This window comes from Diospyros lotus, chromosome 14 (genome assembly GCF_014633365.1).
Source record: "Diospyros lotus cultivar Yz01 chromosome 14, ASM1463336v1, whole genome shotgun sequence".
Classification (NCBI taxonomy): Eukaryota; Viridiplantae; Streptophyta; class Magnoliopsida; order Ericales; family Ebenaceae; genus Diospyros; species Diospyros lotus.
In genome coordinates, this window is record NC_068351.1 from 34,182,790 (window position 1) to 34,203,299 (window position 20,510).

Here is a 20,510-nt window from a genome sequence, read left to right on the forward strand (position 1 = left end):
ACAAAATTCACATAATTGACCTTACCATAAGATTAAAGTTTCATATATTGTATTTTATATTAAAAAAGGTTTTATATATTGTGCATATGTACAAATATTACAATTGTTAAATTACAATGTTTTTAATGTAATTATTGATTTTAAAATTGCAACCTGCTAAATATGCTAAGATGGTAGAGACCAAAGACCTTAAGAGGCACACTAGATTGTGTCTAGGGGTACTCTCTAATACTGAAGTTCGAGATTTGGCAATGTTAGAATAGTTGAAAATAAAAATTAAAAAAAAAACCCTCTATATTATATTTATTTGTATCCCATTTCAACCACTCAATTTATAAGTTCGTAAATTTGTTTTGTAACATCTAAAACTCAAAGGTCTTAGTACACAAACTGCCTTTGCCCGGCTTACTCCATACTCTAAAATTCACAGTCCGCCTGAGCCAAAAGCCCAATCTAAGTATACAAACATATTCACTGCAAACCAAGTCCAGGACATCACCCCTTAAATTGACACAAATAATTCCACATTTCCATACAGAAACAAAATTAAACTCACAACCTCATGGTATCCCAAGTTTTCGAGCCCGTGCGGTGAACAATTTACGCTATCCAAAAAAGTTAAGTCGATAAAGTTTAACTCACCTAATAATGAGAGTTAGTAGATTACCATACTCATGTTTTGTGATCATGTTCATCACATGTCATATACCGTTATTGCAAGTGTCTCCCATTACTCACAATGCAATTGTTCCCAACATGATGGATGCTTATCCTTTTGGTCATGTATCATAGTAACCATTGTCAACCTGTTAGTCACATGCATCATTGTTCTCATCAATGCAATTGAAGTCTAAATAACTATTTGGAGAGTTATGTTCATTTCATGAATGCCCGTAAATGAGTAGTTACATGGTGTGCACCTAAGAGGTTTATTCACAAAAGATTTCGCCTTGTAAACCATCAAGGTTACATAAATTTGTTCGACATGCTATTTAGTTAAGTGGCAATTCTTTATTAGTCGATAATTTTTTTAAACATCAGATATCCCTTTCTTAGCACAAGAACTGAACATCAAGTAGTATTATAAAAGATTTATCTAATAAATATTATCACCTTATCTAGGTTGTAGGGTGTTGTGATAGAATGCTTATTATCCCTACCTATCTAATAGGGCATTGCCTACTTGAGTTGAGTGCTATCACCTTATCCTACAAGGTAGATAAAGCGATAATGAATATTAAATAAATCTTTCACATTACTTCCTGAGGTCCAGTTCTTAGACAAAGCAAACGATTACCATGACTAAAACAAAGAACTCTCATGTCACTAAAATAACACGACAAACAAATCCATATAAGCTTGATGATTTATAAGGTGAAATCCTTCATGAATAAACCTCTTAGGGTGCAAGTAACTAATCATTTATGGGTATTCACGGAAGTGACATAACTATCCAGATAGTTATTCAAACTTCATCAACCATATGAGTAAAAGCAATGATGCATGTGACTAAGCTAGCAACGGCCAATTATGACACATGACAAACGGGGTAACCATCCATCACACTAGTACATTGCATCATGAGTGATTGAAGACAGTTGCCATAATGGTAGATGACGCATGCTAAACATGACCTCAAGACATGGTGGCTAGCCCATCAACACTCATTACTAGATGACTTCAACCTTTAAAGTTTCTTTCTTTTTCTTTACAACTATTCTAATTGTTGGAAAGATTAAAAGGAATTCCCGTTTTTCTCTCGTGGCCTGAAATAAGAGGATAAAAGATGAGAGAAATTTAAAGGATGAAGCGATAAGACTGTTAGAGATAAGGAGATAAGGCAGATAAGATAATTCCAACAACTACTACCAGTTAGAAATTCCTAATTCAAATATATATATCTATACCTACAGTGTAGGAGATAGACATTCTTATTTTTCAGGAGATATCTTGTATAGCAATGTGTATATATATCTCTCATAGCTGCAAAAATAAATCAGAGCTTTCATTTTAATCGAGTAAAGTTTTGTACTCAAGTAAAACTCTCTTGAATTCTTATACTACTCGAGTGATTTTGTTTGGTACTCGAGTAAGTTCCCTTCATCTTCGGTTCATTATTTATTCACTAACCTTGTCAAATCTTTGATTTAAAGAATTGAAAAGTCTATCTTCGTAACTTTCTGCTTTTGTTGATAAGACAAACCCTTTGATTGCTAACATATCTTGAGGTACTTGGTCTCTAATATCCCAGCCATTTCAACAGGTTGCAAATTTTAACATCAACAATAATTTATGAATTATCAAAATAAAATTATACAATGTCCTAGCAGTGTTTTGCTATAGTTCTACACAAACTAACCTCAAACTTACACTTCTCCTTTGTAAGATAAAACTCAAATTTAAACTCAAGACAATGTTCAGTCAATATCAAGAGGTAAGGTAGTACCTTCAGCCATAAAATCTCTAATTATTTATCGATAAGATGTGTGAAATTCTCAACAAAAAATATAAAATGAAACAAGGCATTTCCACATTAAAAACAAATAATTACATATTCACTAAAAATAGCACAAAGCTACAATCCAACATCAAGAAAAATACAAGAAGTTTTGAAGTTAACGGATGCATGGGATTGATTACCAAAAGAGTTGAAAACAGAAGGCTGTGCTTTGGGAAGGGAATTGCATTAGTTCACCTCCTAGAAATCTCTTCTTCCAGAAAACTTCACTGCAACAAACAAAGCAAATGAGATCTTTTTGCCAAAACTTCACCAAGTAAGAGGAGGTTAATTAGTGCATGCCAGTCAATTAGATTTACAGTCTCTTCCTTAAGTGCGTCACTTTTTACCCTGCAACAAAATTTTCAATATTATTGGCATTTTCTATAGACATAATAACCAAAAAAAACATACTTCTGAATTACACATAGATTTGATATTTATAGATTCAATAAAACTGTTTTAGAACACCTATAACTTTTTTAAAAAACTAATTTATCTAATATGATACCGCTTACATCCTATGACATAATCTAGTAAAAATCTTAATAAAACTAAAATACATAGCATAAACAAAAACCCTTATCACATAAAAATAATATTTTTTTTCTATCTCATTGGTTGCAATCATCTTGGCTGCATCAAAAGCTTTTCATGAAAATTCTTGAAATTTAATTGCATGCAGTCCTGTTATATGTATTATCCATCCCCTACATTCTACGAATCATACGAGCAATAGCAGGTTATCAAATACCTTAAAGCGAGGAGATCGACGAAGAGATAATGCAGATCCAGGAGATAAATTGGCAGGTTTACCTCCTCTGACATGGTTAGCCTTCTTGTGATGTCTGTTGGCTTCTTCAGGTTGAAGTTTATTTTGCTTTGACGGAGATTCACTTCTACTGTCAGTTGAAACTGAACAAACCGGAGCAGATAGAGAGACTGTTGAAGAGTCTTGATCACAAGAAGTAACTTGAGTCAAAATTCCTGGAGAAACATGATAGTAAAGGAACTCATATAAGACATTGACTAATTTACAACCTATACAAACTCACTATATCCATACCAGAAACTATATACATGAGAATGACACATCAAAGTGGGAACAAGTCAGAACAGGAGAATCCTATATGTGAAACAGCAGTTGTGTAAATCTTCCATGATTCTAACAAATTTCACTATACACAACGGAAAAAAGTGCAATATGGATGTTATACCGTGTGCTGCAGCTACTTGAAACTTTTCTCTCATAGATCTGACAAATTTGAATAGACCATTGCTTCTGTTCAACTCATTGATCAGATCTTTGGTGTCATTTAAGTGTGGGTCACATTCGAGCACTGAAAATCACATAAAAAAAGGAAAACAAAATCAAAGAGAACTATAAGAACACTATTGACACTACAATCCAATCAATAAGCAAGATCAGGATTCCTCACTAGTGTATAAATCATTCTCATGTCGAATGCAAAAGGAATACTCCTCCTTTGGATTCTTCAAATTGATGTTAGTGAATATGAATTTCACTCCTGAAGAAACAAACCTATAATAAGTATCCATCTGATAAAAAGAAAAGAATACTCCACAAGTTAGAGAAGCATATACCATGTCCGCATTCTACTCGGAAGCCAAGGGCCCTATTGTACCATGAAACAGCCTCGTCTACTCCTGTGTCTTCATTATTCTTGTAATTTTCTTCATATGTTGACAGAGCTTGGATAATCCATAGATGTCCATAAGGAAAAACAAGCCAGGAAAAATAAAGAGAAGTGAGAGAGAGAGAGAGAGCATAGTTTAAATATCATAAGGGATATATTTCCTTAATGCATTGCAGGTACAAAAGTAATACATATGATATCAATGAACTATGAGAAACTTGGAACTGAGATCACTCTAATCTCCAAAAGGAGAAAAGGAATGAGATGGGAAAAAACAGTCCCAAAGCAATAACATAACAAGGCTAAAAATATAAATTTATTTCCGATCATTACCACAGAAGTTTAAAGAGATGCAACAAGTCAAAATAGAACATGAAGACAGCTCAAATAGATGATATAATCAACTCAACAAAGTCATGTCTAACTGATTTGGGAACAAAGGGTGACCACATCGTCCCAGATACTTTCCACTAACCATGGACAAGAATGAACACATTATTGCCCCTGGAAAATTCAGTAACCCATGCTATGGCTCCTCCGAAGTAAAATTTAACACAATAATACATGTAGCATCCATAAATAATTGTTCCACTCATAACTCAAAACTCCTTTCAATTGATAAATTAATTATTAGAAAAAGATGGCATAGAGGGCATGCTGCCCAAGTATTATCATAACTTCCCATGCGCATGTACATGCCATAGGCCAATGGTAGGCATGAACTTACAAGAATACTAATGGAACCACATGTGACACATTGAGGTATTTGACCTAGCTACTACAGAAGATCTCAAGGCAGGGTGACTTTGAAAAGATGTAAAGGTGCAATTCAACATGACCAAGGACCAATCTTGATTAAACACATTAATGTTAATCAAGCAAAGATAGTACTGGGAAAGCGGGAATGCACTTCAAAATCAATTCAGTACAGAAGGTAATGTGGATAAATGGTGGGGATAGCAGGTAAATAGGGCACTCCAAGAAGTAATGATAGGCATTTACAGGTACCTGGACTGCAGGAGATGGGTAAGGGAGAGATTCACACAATATAGAGAATGGAGAGAGAGCGACAGTATGTGTAGGGTGGAAAAACCTTGTTATGAGGTAAGGGCTTTACCTTACATAGGGTACCTGAGCCTCAAAGGAAAGTACATCATGCCTATTTTGACATGACGTTCATGGCTCACCTCTTTGGCTCAACTGAGTACAGAGTTAACCTTCTATCCCAAGATTGTCTAATCAAAGCAGGTTTCATTTAAGATAATTAGACCATTCCAACTGGAGTAGGCCATAGATAAGCACTCCATTTAGAGCACAAAACTCCACAAGAAATGGTGTCTTGTCCGGTGTTATTAAAAGCTCAAGCGCAAAAGGGTGTTGGAGCCTGAGGCGCAAGGCGAGGCGTGCGCCTGATAGAACTAGGTGCATGCTTACCAAAAAAGAGAAAAATATATATCCTACTTGAAAAATAAGGTATAAAATAAGTCATAACTCATAATGACATATTTACAAGTATGTTATCAAAAAAATTAAAAAATTCAACATATACTAATGAAAAGAACAATAAAAAATGCCAAAAGATATAATCTAAAAGTCTTTAAATCAATTTAAATTAAATCTTAAAAAAAATTATAGGTCTTAAATCTTAATCAAGATTAACTAATTATGCATTTTAAACAATCTAAAAATCATCCTCATCATCAAGATCAAACATTTCTATATTTTCATCATTAGAAGCATTATCTCTAACATCTTCTTCCACATCATCTACTCCTCTTGTTGGATGATTTCTATGGTTTAGAAGTGTGATGATAGTTTCATACATTTTTTTGGTAGGTAATATACTAGACTTGAATTTGCATCTTTCTTTGTTTTAGTGACTTAATGTTGCATTTTGTTATTGCATGCCTTGAATTTGTTCAATGCTCCCTATCCATCTTCATCTAGTTCAAATTCAATTAGAGCATTTGAAGTAATAGCCTTTTTACTTATTGTCAAATTTGTAGTTGAAGCAATAAATTTAAACCCTAAACAGTAAAAAATTAAATAAAGTAACAAACAGTGAAATAAAAACCTTGAAAAACAGCTAAAACGCCCAAGGCGGGCGCCTTTGCCTAAGGCGCCTTGGGTTGAGGCACGCCTTTTGATTTGCGCCCGCCTAGAATGCTTTCAAGCGCCCAGGGTGCGCCTTGCACCTAGGCGCGCCTTTAATAACACTGGTCTTGTCTTCAGGTGATCTCTCTTTTTGACTGATTAAGACAAAAGCCCTCTTCAGCAGATAAAGAACAAAAACTTTGATAGATTTGAACTCCGGTTCCCAATTCACAAATCCCATGTTACATGAGAAAAGCACCCAAGGCCCTGCCTTAGATGGTGGCAAGGAGGATACGCTGCAAATACAAGTGCTAGAATGCACTTGGCGTGAGGGACATCCTACCTGATACAGGCCAGACCTCAAACTAAGCTGAAGTAGAGTGTTTGAACAAGTGGCTTATAGCAAGAACAATCACTCTGTGAAGAGATGAACCAAAGAAAGGCATGCTTAAATGGAGGTGATTTCCTCAAATATGGTAAGCACACATGACCAAAGGATTCACTCCCCCATCCAAGGTTACTTGAGGCACCTTTCTAGATATACACTGAGGAAAGGACACCAATGTTCCCTCTCTCAAGTCAACCATCTATTCTGGTGCTCCAAGTGTCACCTCATCTAAGTAACATGTGGCCATGGTAGATCAACATGCAAATATTATCAAGGGAACACCTACAATTAAGAAACTTGAATATGAAAATATAAATACGATGATACAATTAAAAATAAATAAGAATGACACAAACCAAGACACGGTAACAAACAACCATATCTATTATGACATGTACATCAAAATGCCAATCATTTGTTCACTTTGTTACATTACAAAAAGATATAATATTATATCAAAATAGAAAAAGATTATTTATTGGGGGTACATCTGTCATGTATGCTAAGGTGGCCTACCAAATAAATTTCCAATCAGCCAACCAGATCTCCTCAATCTCTCCTTAGGATCAAGTATCTGAGATGGCATGTGACTTTCTAATCTCTACCTCCTAGGATCGCACTCTATTATGTATGTCCACATGTTAACCTTATATGACACATGAATCTCCATAATCTCAACATTTAGGGATCTAACTCCCTATGATGCTTCTCCAAGTGCAGCCTTGTGAGGTGACATGTTGAATCTCCATAATCTCATTCTTGAGAAATTGAGACTTGATTGACACTCCCAAACATCCTTGATCCAATTGATGGAATCTCTTACTGAGTCCTCTACTCGCCATTTCCAAGAGACCTAGGAATTGTGGATTGGATGCTAGAGATACAAATTTCATTAAGGCCTTGCCCCTCCATCAAAAGAATTTGGTCTTGACAAGTGACAAGAAATGGTCTAACAATCAATGTGGGAACTTCCACTACTCCAACAATCCCAAAAATATGGTGCCATTACTACAGCATTTTCATAAATGCTTGTTATAGTCCATTAATGGAAATGGAGTATTACATTCAAACTGAATATCCAAATCCCATGGCGTTCAATAGCGTGGCCTTGCCTTACCTAAAAAAAAAAAGACCTCGAATTCATAAGAACAACCATGTAAATACCTAAATCTCTATAATAACTTTCTCTCTCTAGTAATCGCTTAGCTCTCTCCCTTCGTAGCTCCAGTGATCCATATCTACATGCCAACTATAATTCCCAGCTCACCTGGACACCCTTTTACATTATACTCTACTGGGAAAAAGCAGTACGTATTGGCCATCATGCTAGTCAGAGTCCAACATCATCTTGGAACCCTTCTCTTAATCTGCCTATTAAAGAAACATCAACCTTTACACATTTAACCAATTGGAAACAAATATAAAGAAAAGAATATTGATATGTTTTACAAAACTCTACTTAAAACTCTTGAGGTGATATCAATGCCTTCATAAGCATGTACAAAGGATATTCTTGTTAAATCATACTTAATATGCCAAAACATAGATGTAATACGTACGAACATGGAGTTGTCGTGATCAGCAAAATTAGGAGATAGCATAAAGCAGTTGAAGTTGTTTCAATTGCAATTATTACAGTTACAGTAGTTGGCAACAACTCACTGCAACTGTTATAAGCTGTTAGTAGAATCAGTTACAAATGTAACCAATTACTCGCTAAGAATAGCCATATATAAGACTACATCATCTTGTACTGAGACATTATGAATGAATTGATTTCAAGATCTCTCACTTTCTCTTTATCCATTCTCTATTTCCCTCTGCTTTCTCCCTGATTTTTCACATTTCTCTCTTTCTTTCTCTCTTCTTCGACAACTTCCAACTAGAAACCCTAGATTCAAAACCTAGGGTCCTAACAATCTAGTACCAGAGCAGTTGATTCTTGGGCTGCTATCCACAACAGCTTGCATCTACAAGTTTAAGGGCTATGGTGGGCGGTACTTGAATGAAGCAATTGGAGGCACAGGTCAACCAAGTTAATTCCCTTGTGACCAATTTGCATAATAGAATGGAAGCATTGGAGTCTAGGACAAGCAAGAATCAACAAAGTATCCAGTCACTAGAAAACAAGTTGGATGCTTCGATGGAAGATCTGGCCAAGAGGTTGGATGAATTCTTGTAGATGTTTTCCAATATTCCACGGTTAAGCTTACTTGTGGACTTTCTGCCCAAAGAGAATGGGGATCCAATCTTGGAAGGTAATGGCTAAAATCTTAAACAAACTAAAACTCCTGTAATAAAAGTTGAAAATATGCATGACAATGAGTTTGTTGCTGATAGGGAAAATATTATTAGGATGGAAAATAATTCAATGAATAATTCCTATACTTGTAGAGTTGTTCCCTTGCCAAAATTGGAGATTCCTATGTTTAACGGCAAGAACCCAAGATGGTGGGTAAGGAGATGTCAGAAGTTTTTTCAGTTCTACAACATAGGAGAATCTCGAAAGGTTAACCTAGCTTCAGCCTACTTAAACAATGCAGCTGATGCATGGTATCAAGGTTGGGCGAACCTTAAAGAAGAACGTGTTTGCAAGATTTTGTGGAAGAATTTTGTGAGAGATTTGGGAACAAGAATATGATTGCTGTAATAGAAGTGTTATAAATTGGGAGCACTGACAGCCTTAAAACCCTCCAAGAAACCAATCAAACACCCCCTCAAACACTCATAACTCACCACCCAACACACCACAACACAAACAGTCAATAAAAAACAGAATTTAAGTAAGAACAGAACAAGAAAGAAAACATTCAAACCATATAAGAAGACAAGACTTTTATCCTGGTTCATGCCAATTGAATTGGCACTACATCCAGCCTCTAAAATCCTCCCGAGAGCAGTATTTATTTCCAAAAATCGATTAGTACAGTAGTGGCCCTTCTCTCCCTTCTATTCCCGAGCACCCCAATTGTTTTCCCTCAAGATTACAAAGCTAACAGCCCTAGCCTTTCTTTCAGAAACAATCAACACTTGTTACAAACAGAAAAATGAGAACTCCCTCTAGCAACTAGCCTAGCTTTGTACCTAGGCTTAGAATTTTCACCAGCCCCTTCTTTTCTTTTGTACAACCATTTATAGCTTACAATTCTTTTCCCTTTAGGTTTTTCTACCGGTTCCCAGGTTTGATTTTTCTTTTTTCTTTTTTTTTAATTAGGTTTGGATTTTCTTAAGGGAGGATATTTCTGATTTCATGGCTTCTATGATTCTATCCACTTTTGGGAATCCTTGGATGTTATAGCTTGGTCATAGGATTGTGGCTCTTTTCCAGAAACTTCGGAGGCGCTATTTAGGGCATAGGCTACTAAATTTGAGTAGCCAAACCTTAGAGGTGGCCTACGAACTCTAGGCTGCCTATCCCTAGCCACACTATACCTATCAGGGTTTAGCTGATCTCCAATGCTTGAATCAGCATCACTGTCAGCCTCTTCTTCCTCATATTGAGATGTTTCAGCATTCTGCTCTTCCTCTTGAACCTGATCATTTTGATCCAGGTTTGATTCAGGCTCTATTTCATTTATTTCAGACTCTATTCCATGAATATCTACCTTCATGGAGTCCTTTCCATCTAGATCCTTTTGGGTTTCATTATTGCTTAAATTTATGGTAGTTTTCTCATCAAATGTCAAATCCCTTGTGACTATGGTCCTAGGTCCTTCCGGTTCAAGGTTCCATAGTTTATACCCCTACACACCAATTGGGTAACCTATAAAGAGACATTTCTTTACCCTAGGTTCAAGCTTGCCTTGCTTCACATGAGCATAGGCTAAGCACCCAAATACCCTAAGGTGGGCAAGACTAGGCTTATGGCCTGTCCACTTCTCATAGGGGGTTTGCAAATCTATGGCTTTAGATGGAGTCCTGTTAAGGATATGGACTGCAGTGGACACTGCTTCACCCCAAAAAAATTTTGGCAAATGTGCATGAAATAACATGCATCTTACCCTTTCTAAAAATGTCCGATTCATCCTCTCAGCTACCCCATTTTTTTGGGGGTTTCCAAGCGCTGTTAAGTGCCTAATTATGCCATTTTCATTACACATTTCACTGAATTTCCTATTACAAAATTCCAGCCCATTATCTGTCCTAATGGCTTTAATTTTCTTGCCCATTTGAGTTTCTACCATTGTCTTCCAATTCCTAAAGGTCTCATAAGTATGATCCTTAGTTTTTAGCATATAAACCCACAACATCCTAGAATAGTCATCTATAATGGAAAGGAAATATCTACCAGATTTACCAAAGGAAAAAACTAAGTACAGAAAACTAATCTAAGACAAATGACTTCACAAGAAGAATTCAATAAGTTGAGATAGATTGGAACAGATTTGGAATATCAAATCAAGTTTGAAGAACTTAAATCACTAATGATCATTACCAACCGCTTTGTTTTGGATGCATATTTTGTTTCGAGTTTTATAAATGGCCTTAGTGAAGAACTTAGATTAACAGTGAAGATGTTGCAAGTTGCAACAGTTAAGCAAGCAGCAAAGAAAGCAAAACTACAGGAATTGATAGTTGAAGCCATACAAACATGTTATCTCCAAGAACCAAGTTCCCCTCATTCAAGTACTCGTTCAATGGTCCCATTTGCACCCAGATAACAACACTTGGGAATATATGTCAGATCTCCTAACTCAATTTCCTCAAGTTGTTCAGCTTCTTTGATTTTCTTAAGGACAAGAAAATTTTGAAGGGAAGGGAAATGCCATGATCAACAGAATTAGGAGATAAGAGATAGCAAAAATCAATTGAAGTTGTTTCAACTACAATTATTACAGTTACAGTAGTTGGCAACTACCCACTGCAATTGTTATAAGTTGTTAGTAGAATCAGTTACAAATGTAACTAATTAACTGCTGAGTATAACCATATATAAGGCTATACCACTTTGTACTGCGACATTATGAAGAATTGATTTCAAGATCTCTTATTTTCTCTATATCTATTCTCTGTTTTTTTCTCTATTTTCTCCCTAATTTCTCTCTTTTTCTTTCTTCTTCCACTATTGCTGACTAGAAACCATAGATTCAAAACCTAGGGTCCTAACAGGAGTAAATAAATACATCCACTAAAGACGACAGTGTCTCAACATAACCACAACCAAGCAAAGTAAACTTATTTAAAATTGACAAGAAATCTGTAGGTTTTCAGTAATAGTTAACTCAAACGCACTTTTGATCGCAACCCCTTTAAGGGGGAAAAAGGACCACTATCCATTAGGGCTTTCAATTTGTTTAGGGAAACAGAAAAAGAGGCCCCTTCATTTATTCAAGAGGCTAGCCACCCCTTCATTTAATATGAAACCCTCAAGAATAAATACAATAGCACACAAATTTAAGGGATATAAGAGTGAGACAAAACCAGTATAAGCAAAGGAAACCAAATTACCTTCAGATTGTTGAGCTATTATCTCTGCATACTCATTCCTTCTAGCCTTTTGATCTTCAATGATTTGTTTGAGCTCTTCTATTTTAGCTCTTGTAGAAGATATGTTGTCCATTGTGGCCATCCGCCTTGCTTCTTTACGAGTCTTTGCTACAAAAGCAGTAGAAGAGAAAATGCATAACTTAATGAAGTTCAATGTCAATAATCATGGATGACATTCTGGCAATTGAAATCTTATAACCAGAAAGATCTCTTGATGATGCTGAAGACAATAAAATGATCTTAGCAGTGCAAAGCAAATATGTGGTGTTGCTTGGGTAGGAAACATTTTGCATAGATACCAGAAAAGGAAAAGAGAAAATAGAATTATTGGACTTTGTATTCATGTAAAGAAAATGAACACAAAGAAGCCAATAATATTAAGAACCACCAATAGCAAATCCCTTGAGAAGAATAGGTTTAAAACTTTGTTCCCACTGACAATCACTTCAGCCTCATACACATCCTTGGCAATCAATCTGCTCTCCAGTAAGGATCAGCTTCCTATTAATTTTGCTGAGCTGCACATAATTTTACAGTCCAACTTTTAAGACATCTTCAAAAGCAACTGTCCCTTTAGCAGAGCTGCAGGAGGAATTCCCTCAATGAACCAATTATTAGAACCCCTCAAGTCATTAAATTCTGAAAGACAACAGCCTTTGTAGGTTGTCAGGTGAAATGGAAGAAAGAGACTAACAGTGTATTACTCATCCCTTTTTATGTAGAAAAGTGTGTACCAATTTTGTTCACATTAACAGCCTAATGCCTACAGTTAATTTTTTCAACTATCTGCAGGTCCTAACTTAGTCAGCCCAACAAAAGTAGAGTGAAAGAAAGAGATTTCAACAAAAGTAGTTTGTGCCTAGTTTCCCAACAAATGGTATCAGAGATCTAACAATCAAAGCTTATTTCAATACAAAAGTTTTTGGATATAGAAAATTTATTTTCTGTTTTGGAGAAGGGAGATTTTCTTTCTGATCCCGTAAGGCAACCTATTCCTCTATTCAAAAAATAATTTGGGTCCACCCACAGCTGACAGCTGCCTCACCAGTTCACTCGCTCAAACAAGTCACCAACAAGTACGTCTCTATTGAAGCCACACAAATAGAGTGAAGCAAGCAACAGAAACGATATGAAGCCTTTGCCATCACTAAAGGCAATCACTTGAACCCGTTGAAATTTCCTAAAAAGAAAACAAAGCAACCAGGTTTAAAGATTTGGAGAGGGGACCATGGCCAAAGCCAATTGAAGAAAGTGATTTACAACTTCCATGAAGTATTGTTTCAATTAAGGCATTTGAAGTTCACCATTGAAACATTGCAACCAAGACATTTGATCACCGCTCAACCAAGCAACCAGACAGAGACTTCACATCGCATCCCAAATTTTGTATTCTATTTTCATAGAGCCATCAAGAGAGAGGAAGTCCAGAAACTACGCCTCCATAACTAGTTCATGGAGCTCACCACCTATTGCTCGTTGGTCATTGCAGGCAGGAAGGAAGGATGAAGACTCTCCACCATGTTGCAGAGGCAAAACCATGTGCATCTGTTGTCAGGCAGAGGAGAAATGCGAAAAGAAAGCATGTTGTTGGCATATTAGAAGCCTCCAAATTTTCAGTCGTCATCTCTATTTCAGGAACCGGTTACTGATCAAGGAGACCAGCATCGCCACTGATTATGCATGAATGACCAAGACGCTTGGATGTGACAGAAGAACTTAGCTTATTTGTTTTCTAGTTTGGGAAGGAGCTTTGGGTGTGTGGATGTTTCCGGTTTTTTGTCTTGTGTAAAACAGAATGGAAAAACTATACAATAAGAGAATTGATAGGTAATAAAGAACTTAGGAAGAGTCTTCGAATAAAAACTATGTATAATAATTCATATTTCATTTTTGTTCTAATTCCTTATTTATTTCCTCAAGTTTAGTTGGAGGCCATTGCTCATGAATTCAAGTCATTGCATGCTATAAATTACCGTGAATTAAGACACTTGCTCATCAATTCTTTTATATGCATTAATAGGATTAGACAATAAAGAAGAGCAAAGAAACATCAATATAGATACAAATAAGGCAACAAACGTAGATAAGAATATGGATATAGAGTACGACAAATTTTAAAAATAATGACATAAATACAATAAGGATAAAAGCACTAAAAATAGAAAAGGTATATAGAGTACAACCATTTTTAAAAAATAAGACACAAATACAATAAGGATAAAAACACTAAAAATATAAAAGGCATCACTACTACAACAACAATACATCAAGCCTTTATCCCATTATGTTGGTTTGGCTAAAAAGTATCACTAATATATAATATTTACCAAAAAGAGCATCCTCTAATACACAAAGCTCTAAATTTTGTGAATGTTTTGGGAGAGTCGTCGTTGTGAGTAGTCTTACCCTTACTTTGCAAAGAGCCTATTTTCACAACCCTAACCCAATAACCCATAACCTTACCATTGCTACCAAGGCTCTCTCTTTAATAATACTAGCATATGAAAATCTTGATAAAATGCCACTAATTTAGCCACGGGCATGGATGGTTATCATTGAGTCCATAACAATGGTAATATAAGCATCATCCAACATGTGAAAAACAAGTAACTATTTTTACCAAAGTTGTAATTAGACTCAATTTTGTGCTTTTAATTACTTACTAAAAATTGTTATCATGAAAAATGTTCCAAAAACTTGTCAAAAATTCCACCACGTTCACATGTGTGCCCAACTCAGTAACATGTGTATCAGATATCCAGCAATGGAAATGAGTGTCCAAGGCATGTCCAAAACAAAATTTAATGACAAAAAAATTAAGCCATGCTTTTTTCTTTTTTCTTTTTTTTGCTCAGCAAAGACAAACCATACCATTTCACTGGTACAACATATTCCTGTGTCTATTTCTCATTTGGTGTTTTTGCATAATCCATACTCTATTCAAGGTTACCCCAGAAAACTGGTGTGGTGCAACCAAAAAATAGAAAGAATTCTGTTTCAAGTCATCAAGCTACCATACAACTTGACCATAAAAAAAAATGTCAACGAACAAAGGAAAACTTAACAATGCAAGCGCCGTTGAGAGCTAAACAAACAACAATGACACGGAATACCTGCCAGGGCTTTCACCAAATCATCCTCCGCCTCTCTCAGCTCAGCTTTTAGCTTTCCCAGTTTTGCTGAACAAAGAAGTCAAGTGCAGGAAATAAGTTCAATGTTTCCAACTTTTGTTTTTAAAGTACTAATATCTCCGTCGCCACTCGCCAGTACTAAGGAACTGGTAACTCCGCCTGCAATTATAAATTACATTCCAAATTTTGACCAGAAGGTCCAGAACATCACATTCAAAACACTCTTCCCAACTCAAAACCCTAACACCAACCCGAATTTCAAATTCAAAAACTGGATTCGGCACAAACCATACAAATTATCAAAAATTACGACTGAAAATAATCGAAGATTTAAAGGAATATCACCTTGATTCTGAACGGTTTCTTGAGACCGGGCCTTGGCTGATTCAAGCGACGCCACGACGGCGCTGAAGGCGGCATCCATGCGGCTGTGCCGTATCGGAATCTCCCTGTCACAGACCAACCGGAGCTCCGCCATTTTCGCCCGCACTGGATCTTCCACCCCGCTCTGCATCTTCCTACTCACGACCTCCACAGTAGAGAGAGAGAGAGAGAGAGAGAGAGTGCAGAGCTCGTTTTGAACGGAGTTACAGAGGCTAGCCCGCCTTCTCTCCCTTGTTTTATTTTTATTTTTTGGGGGTGTCGTTTGTATGCATAATTACATTTTGACGCCCCAACTATGCGTAATATCACTTTTCCCCTAATTAACGGTGTGACGCGTTTAACTCTTAGATTATAAATGCAACTGCTATTTTGACACTCATTTTTTTTTATATAGATATTATATAAATATTTTATTTTAATTTTAGCTAATAGAAAAATAAATGAAAGTATTGAGTGTGAATTATGATATATGCATTTAAATATATATATATATGTACGTATATATACACACAATTTTGACATGTAATTTTTATTATAGATAAAAGTAAGAATATAATTAGGAATGTGCAAGAGTTCGGTTTAATCAAAATTGTTAATTTAATTTAGGAAGGATCGGTTCAATTCAATTATTAAATTTGATAATTTTGCTTATTTTGAATTATTTTAAATTTTATATTAAAAAAATTAAAATAACTAAAACGATTAATTTTTTAATTTTTTCATTTGTTGGGTTGGTTTAGTTTTTCTCAATTTTTTTGGGTTTTTTCAGTTTAGCTTTTCAATTTTTTCAATTTACTCAATTTTTTTGGTTGGTTTGATTTTCATATTCGTTCGATTTTTTTTATTTTTTTTTACCTTAAACTCCTACACATTTGCAATCAAAACTCAACCCTTTCTATTTTTTTGTAATTAAAATTATATCTTTTTAAATATGTATATCATAATTCACACTTAATAATTTTATTTATTTTTATCTATTAACTAAAATTAAAAGATAATATTTATATAATATCCATACAATTAAAAAAATAAATTATAACTAAAAAATATTACCTATTAACCTCCAAATTAGAGTGTCGCTATCCCAAGATTAGGAAAAGGGATTGTTTTCTTATCTCATTAGAAAGATATCTTCCAAGTGGTTAAAAAAAGAAAATGTTAAAAAAGAAAGATTCTCATACCATCGTCAATATATATATATATATTGTTTTTTAGATCTTAACCTTACAAAATTAATAAATAAAATAAAAATATTTAAAAATATATGCAAGTAGAATAATCATCGTTACCCTAATGGAGTTTTTTATATTTTTTAAATATAAATTAAGAATTCGTATCTAAATAAAGAATCTGTCTCTTTCACACATATTTTAGTAGAGAAATTTCTTCATCCAAACTCGTCTCGTTTAATACAATTTTAATAATTTTTAGCTTAAGAAAATGAATCAAATTTTAATTAACCCCTATAATCCATTTAATTAGATTGAGTTGTACCAACTAATAAAATCTTTGATCCAAGAAGCTTTGGGGTACCCTTTTGGATGGCATTGGCATCCCCACAACCAAGATGATTATAACCCTACTTTTCTAGTAGTAGTTGCTAATGGGAGTCACAGACAGCACCATGTGGCAGCTTGACAAACAATGAAAAGGGGAGCCTTGAACTTTGAAAATGGCAAAAGTTAAAGTAACAATCAAATGGAATTTGATTGCAAGCCCATAGATGGCAGCTTCTGTCCCATTCACCCTCTCCCTTTAGATAAAGTTTTGAGAGATTTAATAGGTTATTGAATTAAATAATTTAATAAATTTTAATATTTTATACGTAAATAAAAATTTTATTACGAACACAAAAAAATATCTACAATTTTAATAAAAAAAAACACATTCATCCAACATAAAAGAAAATAATTTATATACAATTGGTAGAAAAAGCCTACAAAAATGTGTAGCGAGACCTGACACCCAAATCCCTCTTACTCGAAGATTTTTTGATGCAAATATTCATATTTATAATGTCAACGTTCAATTACTCTCTTAAAAAAAGTTAAAAGAGTTCAAGCAAAGTATAAATAGTCAATTCATGAAATCTCCCTTAATATTTAAGGAAAATGTTATTGATACACTTTTGTGTACTCTTTGTGCTACATAAAGGTGTATCAATGACAAAAAAATTCTCATGAGTCGCATAGAGACGTGTGAGGCGCATATGAGACGAGGGATATTTTAATCATAATACTTCTTTATGTAGTCCAAGATGGACAAAATAGTTGTACATCTAGCATGATTAAACATTTAATTGATATATTTGCACAAATGAGATCATTTGTGGTGAAAGACACCTCACTACCCCTCAAGCTTAAAACATTTAATGAATCAATAAAACACTAATATGGGAGTCTCAAGAGCATATTATGAACACATCACACTCAATCCAACTGTCAAAAATTCTCAAAGCAAAGCATCATCTTTCAACTTACCACAGGCAAAAAGAGAAAGCACCGAATTAGCAACAAAAACTTCTCTTTGGCATTTCGTCGAACAGTGACTAATCATCACCAATGATGAGGAGAGGTGCAGGCGCAAGGGGCGACCCCATGCACAATGCCATCGTCCGGCGAATCGTGAGCATCCCGAGAAACCTTCTCGGTGGGTTTTCAAGAGCGGTGAGCCATGGAATCGACCTCATGGGAATCGGAGGAAGAAGATCCCATTATCTTCCACAGCCGAGTTTCCCTCCACAATATCCACCCGAACCCAGCATCGTTCAAGATGAGTGGGCGTTTCTGAACTGTTTCGAGCAGCAGTACGGCGGCTCGCACCCCTTCTTCTACGCCTGCCGGTTCACGGAAGCTCTGAAGATGGCTCAGGAAGAGCACAAGTTCGTGTTCTTGTACCTCCACTCGCCGGAACACCCCTTCACGCCGCTGTTTTGCAGGGAGACCTTGTGTTCGGAGCTGGTGGTGCAGTTTCTCGACACGAACTTCGTTTGCTGGGCGGCGCTCGCAAACGGCGGCGAGGGCTTGCAGATGACGGCTACTTTGCAGCCCGCCAGCTACCCATTCTGTGCGGTGCTGGCTCCGGCCTCCGGCGACAACTTAGCGGTTCTGCAACAGATTGAAGGCCCGGTTTCGCCGGCTGAACTGGTGGAGATCCTGCAGAGGACACTGGACGAGCAAGGATTGGCGTTTGGAAGCGGCAGGGCCAGGGAAGAAGAGAGGACAAGAGTGGATCGCCGGCTGAGACAAGAACAGGATGCAGCATATCTTTCAGCTCTTCAGGCGGACCAGGTATTCTCTGGCCAAATCCATATTTTTCCTTCTTTCCTTTTACGTTAGCTTTGCTTATTCCAATTTTTCGTTATTATATTTTTAAATTAATTTAATTTATATATTTTTATACATAAAAAAATAAAATAAAATAACAAAATACTTGTCACACTATATTGATATTAAGTTACAAAAGTTAAATTAATTTAAAAATATAAGTTTATGAATGAAATCGGAACAATAAAAAGTTCGAACTTGACATAAGAAAAAATATCAAAATATAAGGATGAAATTAAGTCAAAAATGTAAGTCTAAGAATGTAATTAAAATAACAAAAAATTTAGATAATCGTTTAAAAAAAATATTAAAGTGCACCCACAAAAATATAAGTTTAACTAATAATTTATACTCACCCAAATTTGTTGGCTGTCTATTTCAGGAAAGAGATAGGCTGAAGAGTTTGGCTTCTGATAGAAGAGCCCAGAAACAGGCAGAAACTTCAAGCAAAGCAAACACTCAGAAGCATTGGCAAAATCCCATTCCAAAGCAGGCCAGTCAAGTGAAGGAAACAACTAGCAAAAAAGAAGCTCAACCCAAGGATCCTGCTACTACCACAGCAAATGGTGCTCAGCTCACACAGGTAAGACACCAATATCACATGGGTGTCATTTTTTCATTTTCGTTTCGTATCGTATTGTGCAACTTAGATGGGTAACATTTTTCCTAGAGACCCGATATCGATAAACTCATTCTCTTGTGATTAAAAATATTAAGACCGTGCAAAAACAACTCTCTCTTGTACAGATACAGATTCGGTTCCCAAATGGTGAAAGGAGAGAGCAAAGCTTCAAGTCCACAGACAAGATACAAGCCATTTACAGACACATTGACTCACTGGGAATGCCAGGGGTTGCAAACTACAGGCTAATATCAAGCTTCCCAAGAAGGGTCTATGGGGTTGATCAGATGGGGATGACTCTGAGAGAAGCAGGTCTCCATCCTAAAGCAAGCCTCTTCTTAGAGCTTATGTGATCTTATTAGTTGTTTGTTCTCAAAAGTATGTCCTCAACAACAACACCTTGTTTGTTGGCACATTTAGAGTTCTTAGTTACATAATTTTGGCGTAAAAAATGTGATCTGAATGATGTGATCCTAATATTTTTATGGTTATAAATCATTTTCTATTAATATCTTTTATGTTAAATGTTTATTTGATTCAAATTGAAGATCGAATTCGTTACAGTGGGGGCCCTTCGGCCCGATTCTAAATATTTTTTTTCTTATCTTTTAGTATAAAATTCAAAAAAAAGAAAAAAAAGACATGCACATATATTTATATATATAATTCAAATAAAAATTATGAAAAATATTTAAACAAGAATCAACAAATGTCACATTTTTAATAATATATTATATGTATATGCATATTATTATTAATAATTAGTAAATAATGTTATTATTTTCAACAAATTTTTAATCTTAGACCTATTTTGAATCATATTCGAATGGGATCAAAAACTATTTAAAAGCTAATAACTTGAACGAAGACCGAACTGACATCCAACCTCTCTTGAATTGAGCTAGTTGGTTCAAACCGAAATT

At 35.4% G+C, this 20,510-nt stretch overlaps 2 protein-coding genes across 12 annotated transcripts; one reads left to right on the forward strand and one right to left on the reverse strand.

Moving 5' to 3' along the window:
- Positions 1-409: 409 nt before the first annotated feature.
- Positions 410-15,861, reverse strand: LOC127790726 (kinetochore protein SPC25 homolog). 11 transcript variants are annotated; one of them, XR_008020812.1, is made up of 9 exons: positions 15,601-15,861; positions 15,238-15,303; positions 12,086-12,232; positions 4,103-4,210; positions 3,937-4,026; positions 3,715-3,837; positions 3,314-3,484; positions 2,641-2,727; positions 410-806 (listed from the first exon to the last, which is right to left on the reverse strand). XR_008020812.1 is itself a non-coding variant. In XM_052320357.1 (9 exons), exons 1-8 carry the CDS (start codon positions 15,767-15,769, stop codon positions 2,844-2,846), a joined length of 879 nt encoding a protein of 292 aa, XP_052176317.1. In that variant the 5' UTR covers positions 15,770-15,861; the 3' UTR covers positions 2,448-2,727; positions 2,818-2,843. The 11 variants fall into 11 exon arrangements, 9 of the variants coding, with proteins under 9 accessions (XP_052176317.1, XP_052176316.1, XP_052176311.1 ...); XR_008020811.1 differs by lacking the exon at positions 410-806 and adding an exon at positions 842-1,766; XM_052320357.1 differs by lacking the exon at positions 410-806 and adding an exon at positions 2,818-2,848 and having other exon boundaries at positions 2,448-2,727.
- Positions 15,862-18,069: 2,208 nt separating this feature from the next.
- LOC127790386 (plant UBX domain-containing protein 10-like) lies at positions 18,070-20,089 on the forward strand. Its single transcript, XM_052319882.1, has 3 exons — positions 18,070-18,929; positions 19,348-19,548; positions 19,713-20,089. The coding sequence occupies exons 1-3, from the start codon at positions 18,201-18,203 to the stop codon at positions 19,938-19,940; spliced, it is 1,158 nt and encodes a 385-aa protein (XP_052175842.1). The 5' UTR covers positions 18,070-18,200; the 3' UTR covers positions 19,941-20,089.
- The last annotated feature ends 421 nt before the right edge of the window (positions 20,090-20,510 follow it).

Excerpts from the sequence above, each read along its gene's own strand:
- LOC127790386 (XM_052319882.1), top strand. The coding sequence starts at position 18,201 with ATGATGAGGAGAGGTGCAGGCGCAAGGGGCGACCCCATGCACAATGCC. Across the intron at positions 18,930-19,347 it reads CAGCTCTTCAGGCGGACCAG|GAAAGAGATAGGCTGAAGAG; the intron begins GTATTCTCTGGC and ends TGTCTATTTCAG. Across the intron at positions 19,549-19,712 it reads ATGGTGCTCAGCTCACACAG|ATACAGATTCGGTTCCCAAA; the intron begins GTAAGACACCAA and ends TCTCTTGTACAG.
- LOC127790726 (XM_052320351.1), bottom strand. The coding sequence starts at position 15,769 with ATGCAGAGCGGGGTGGAAGATCCAGTGCGGGCGAAAATGGCGGAGCTC. Across the intron at positions 15,304-15,600 it reads AGAAACCGTTCAGAATCAAG|CAAAACTGGGAAAGCTAAAA; the intron begins GTGATATTCCTT and ends TTCTTTGTTCAG. Across the intron at positions 4,027-4,102 it reads CCGAGTAGAATGCGGACATG|GAGTGAAATTCATATTCACT; the intron begins GTATATGCTTCT and ends TTGTTTCTTCAG.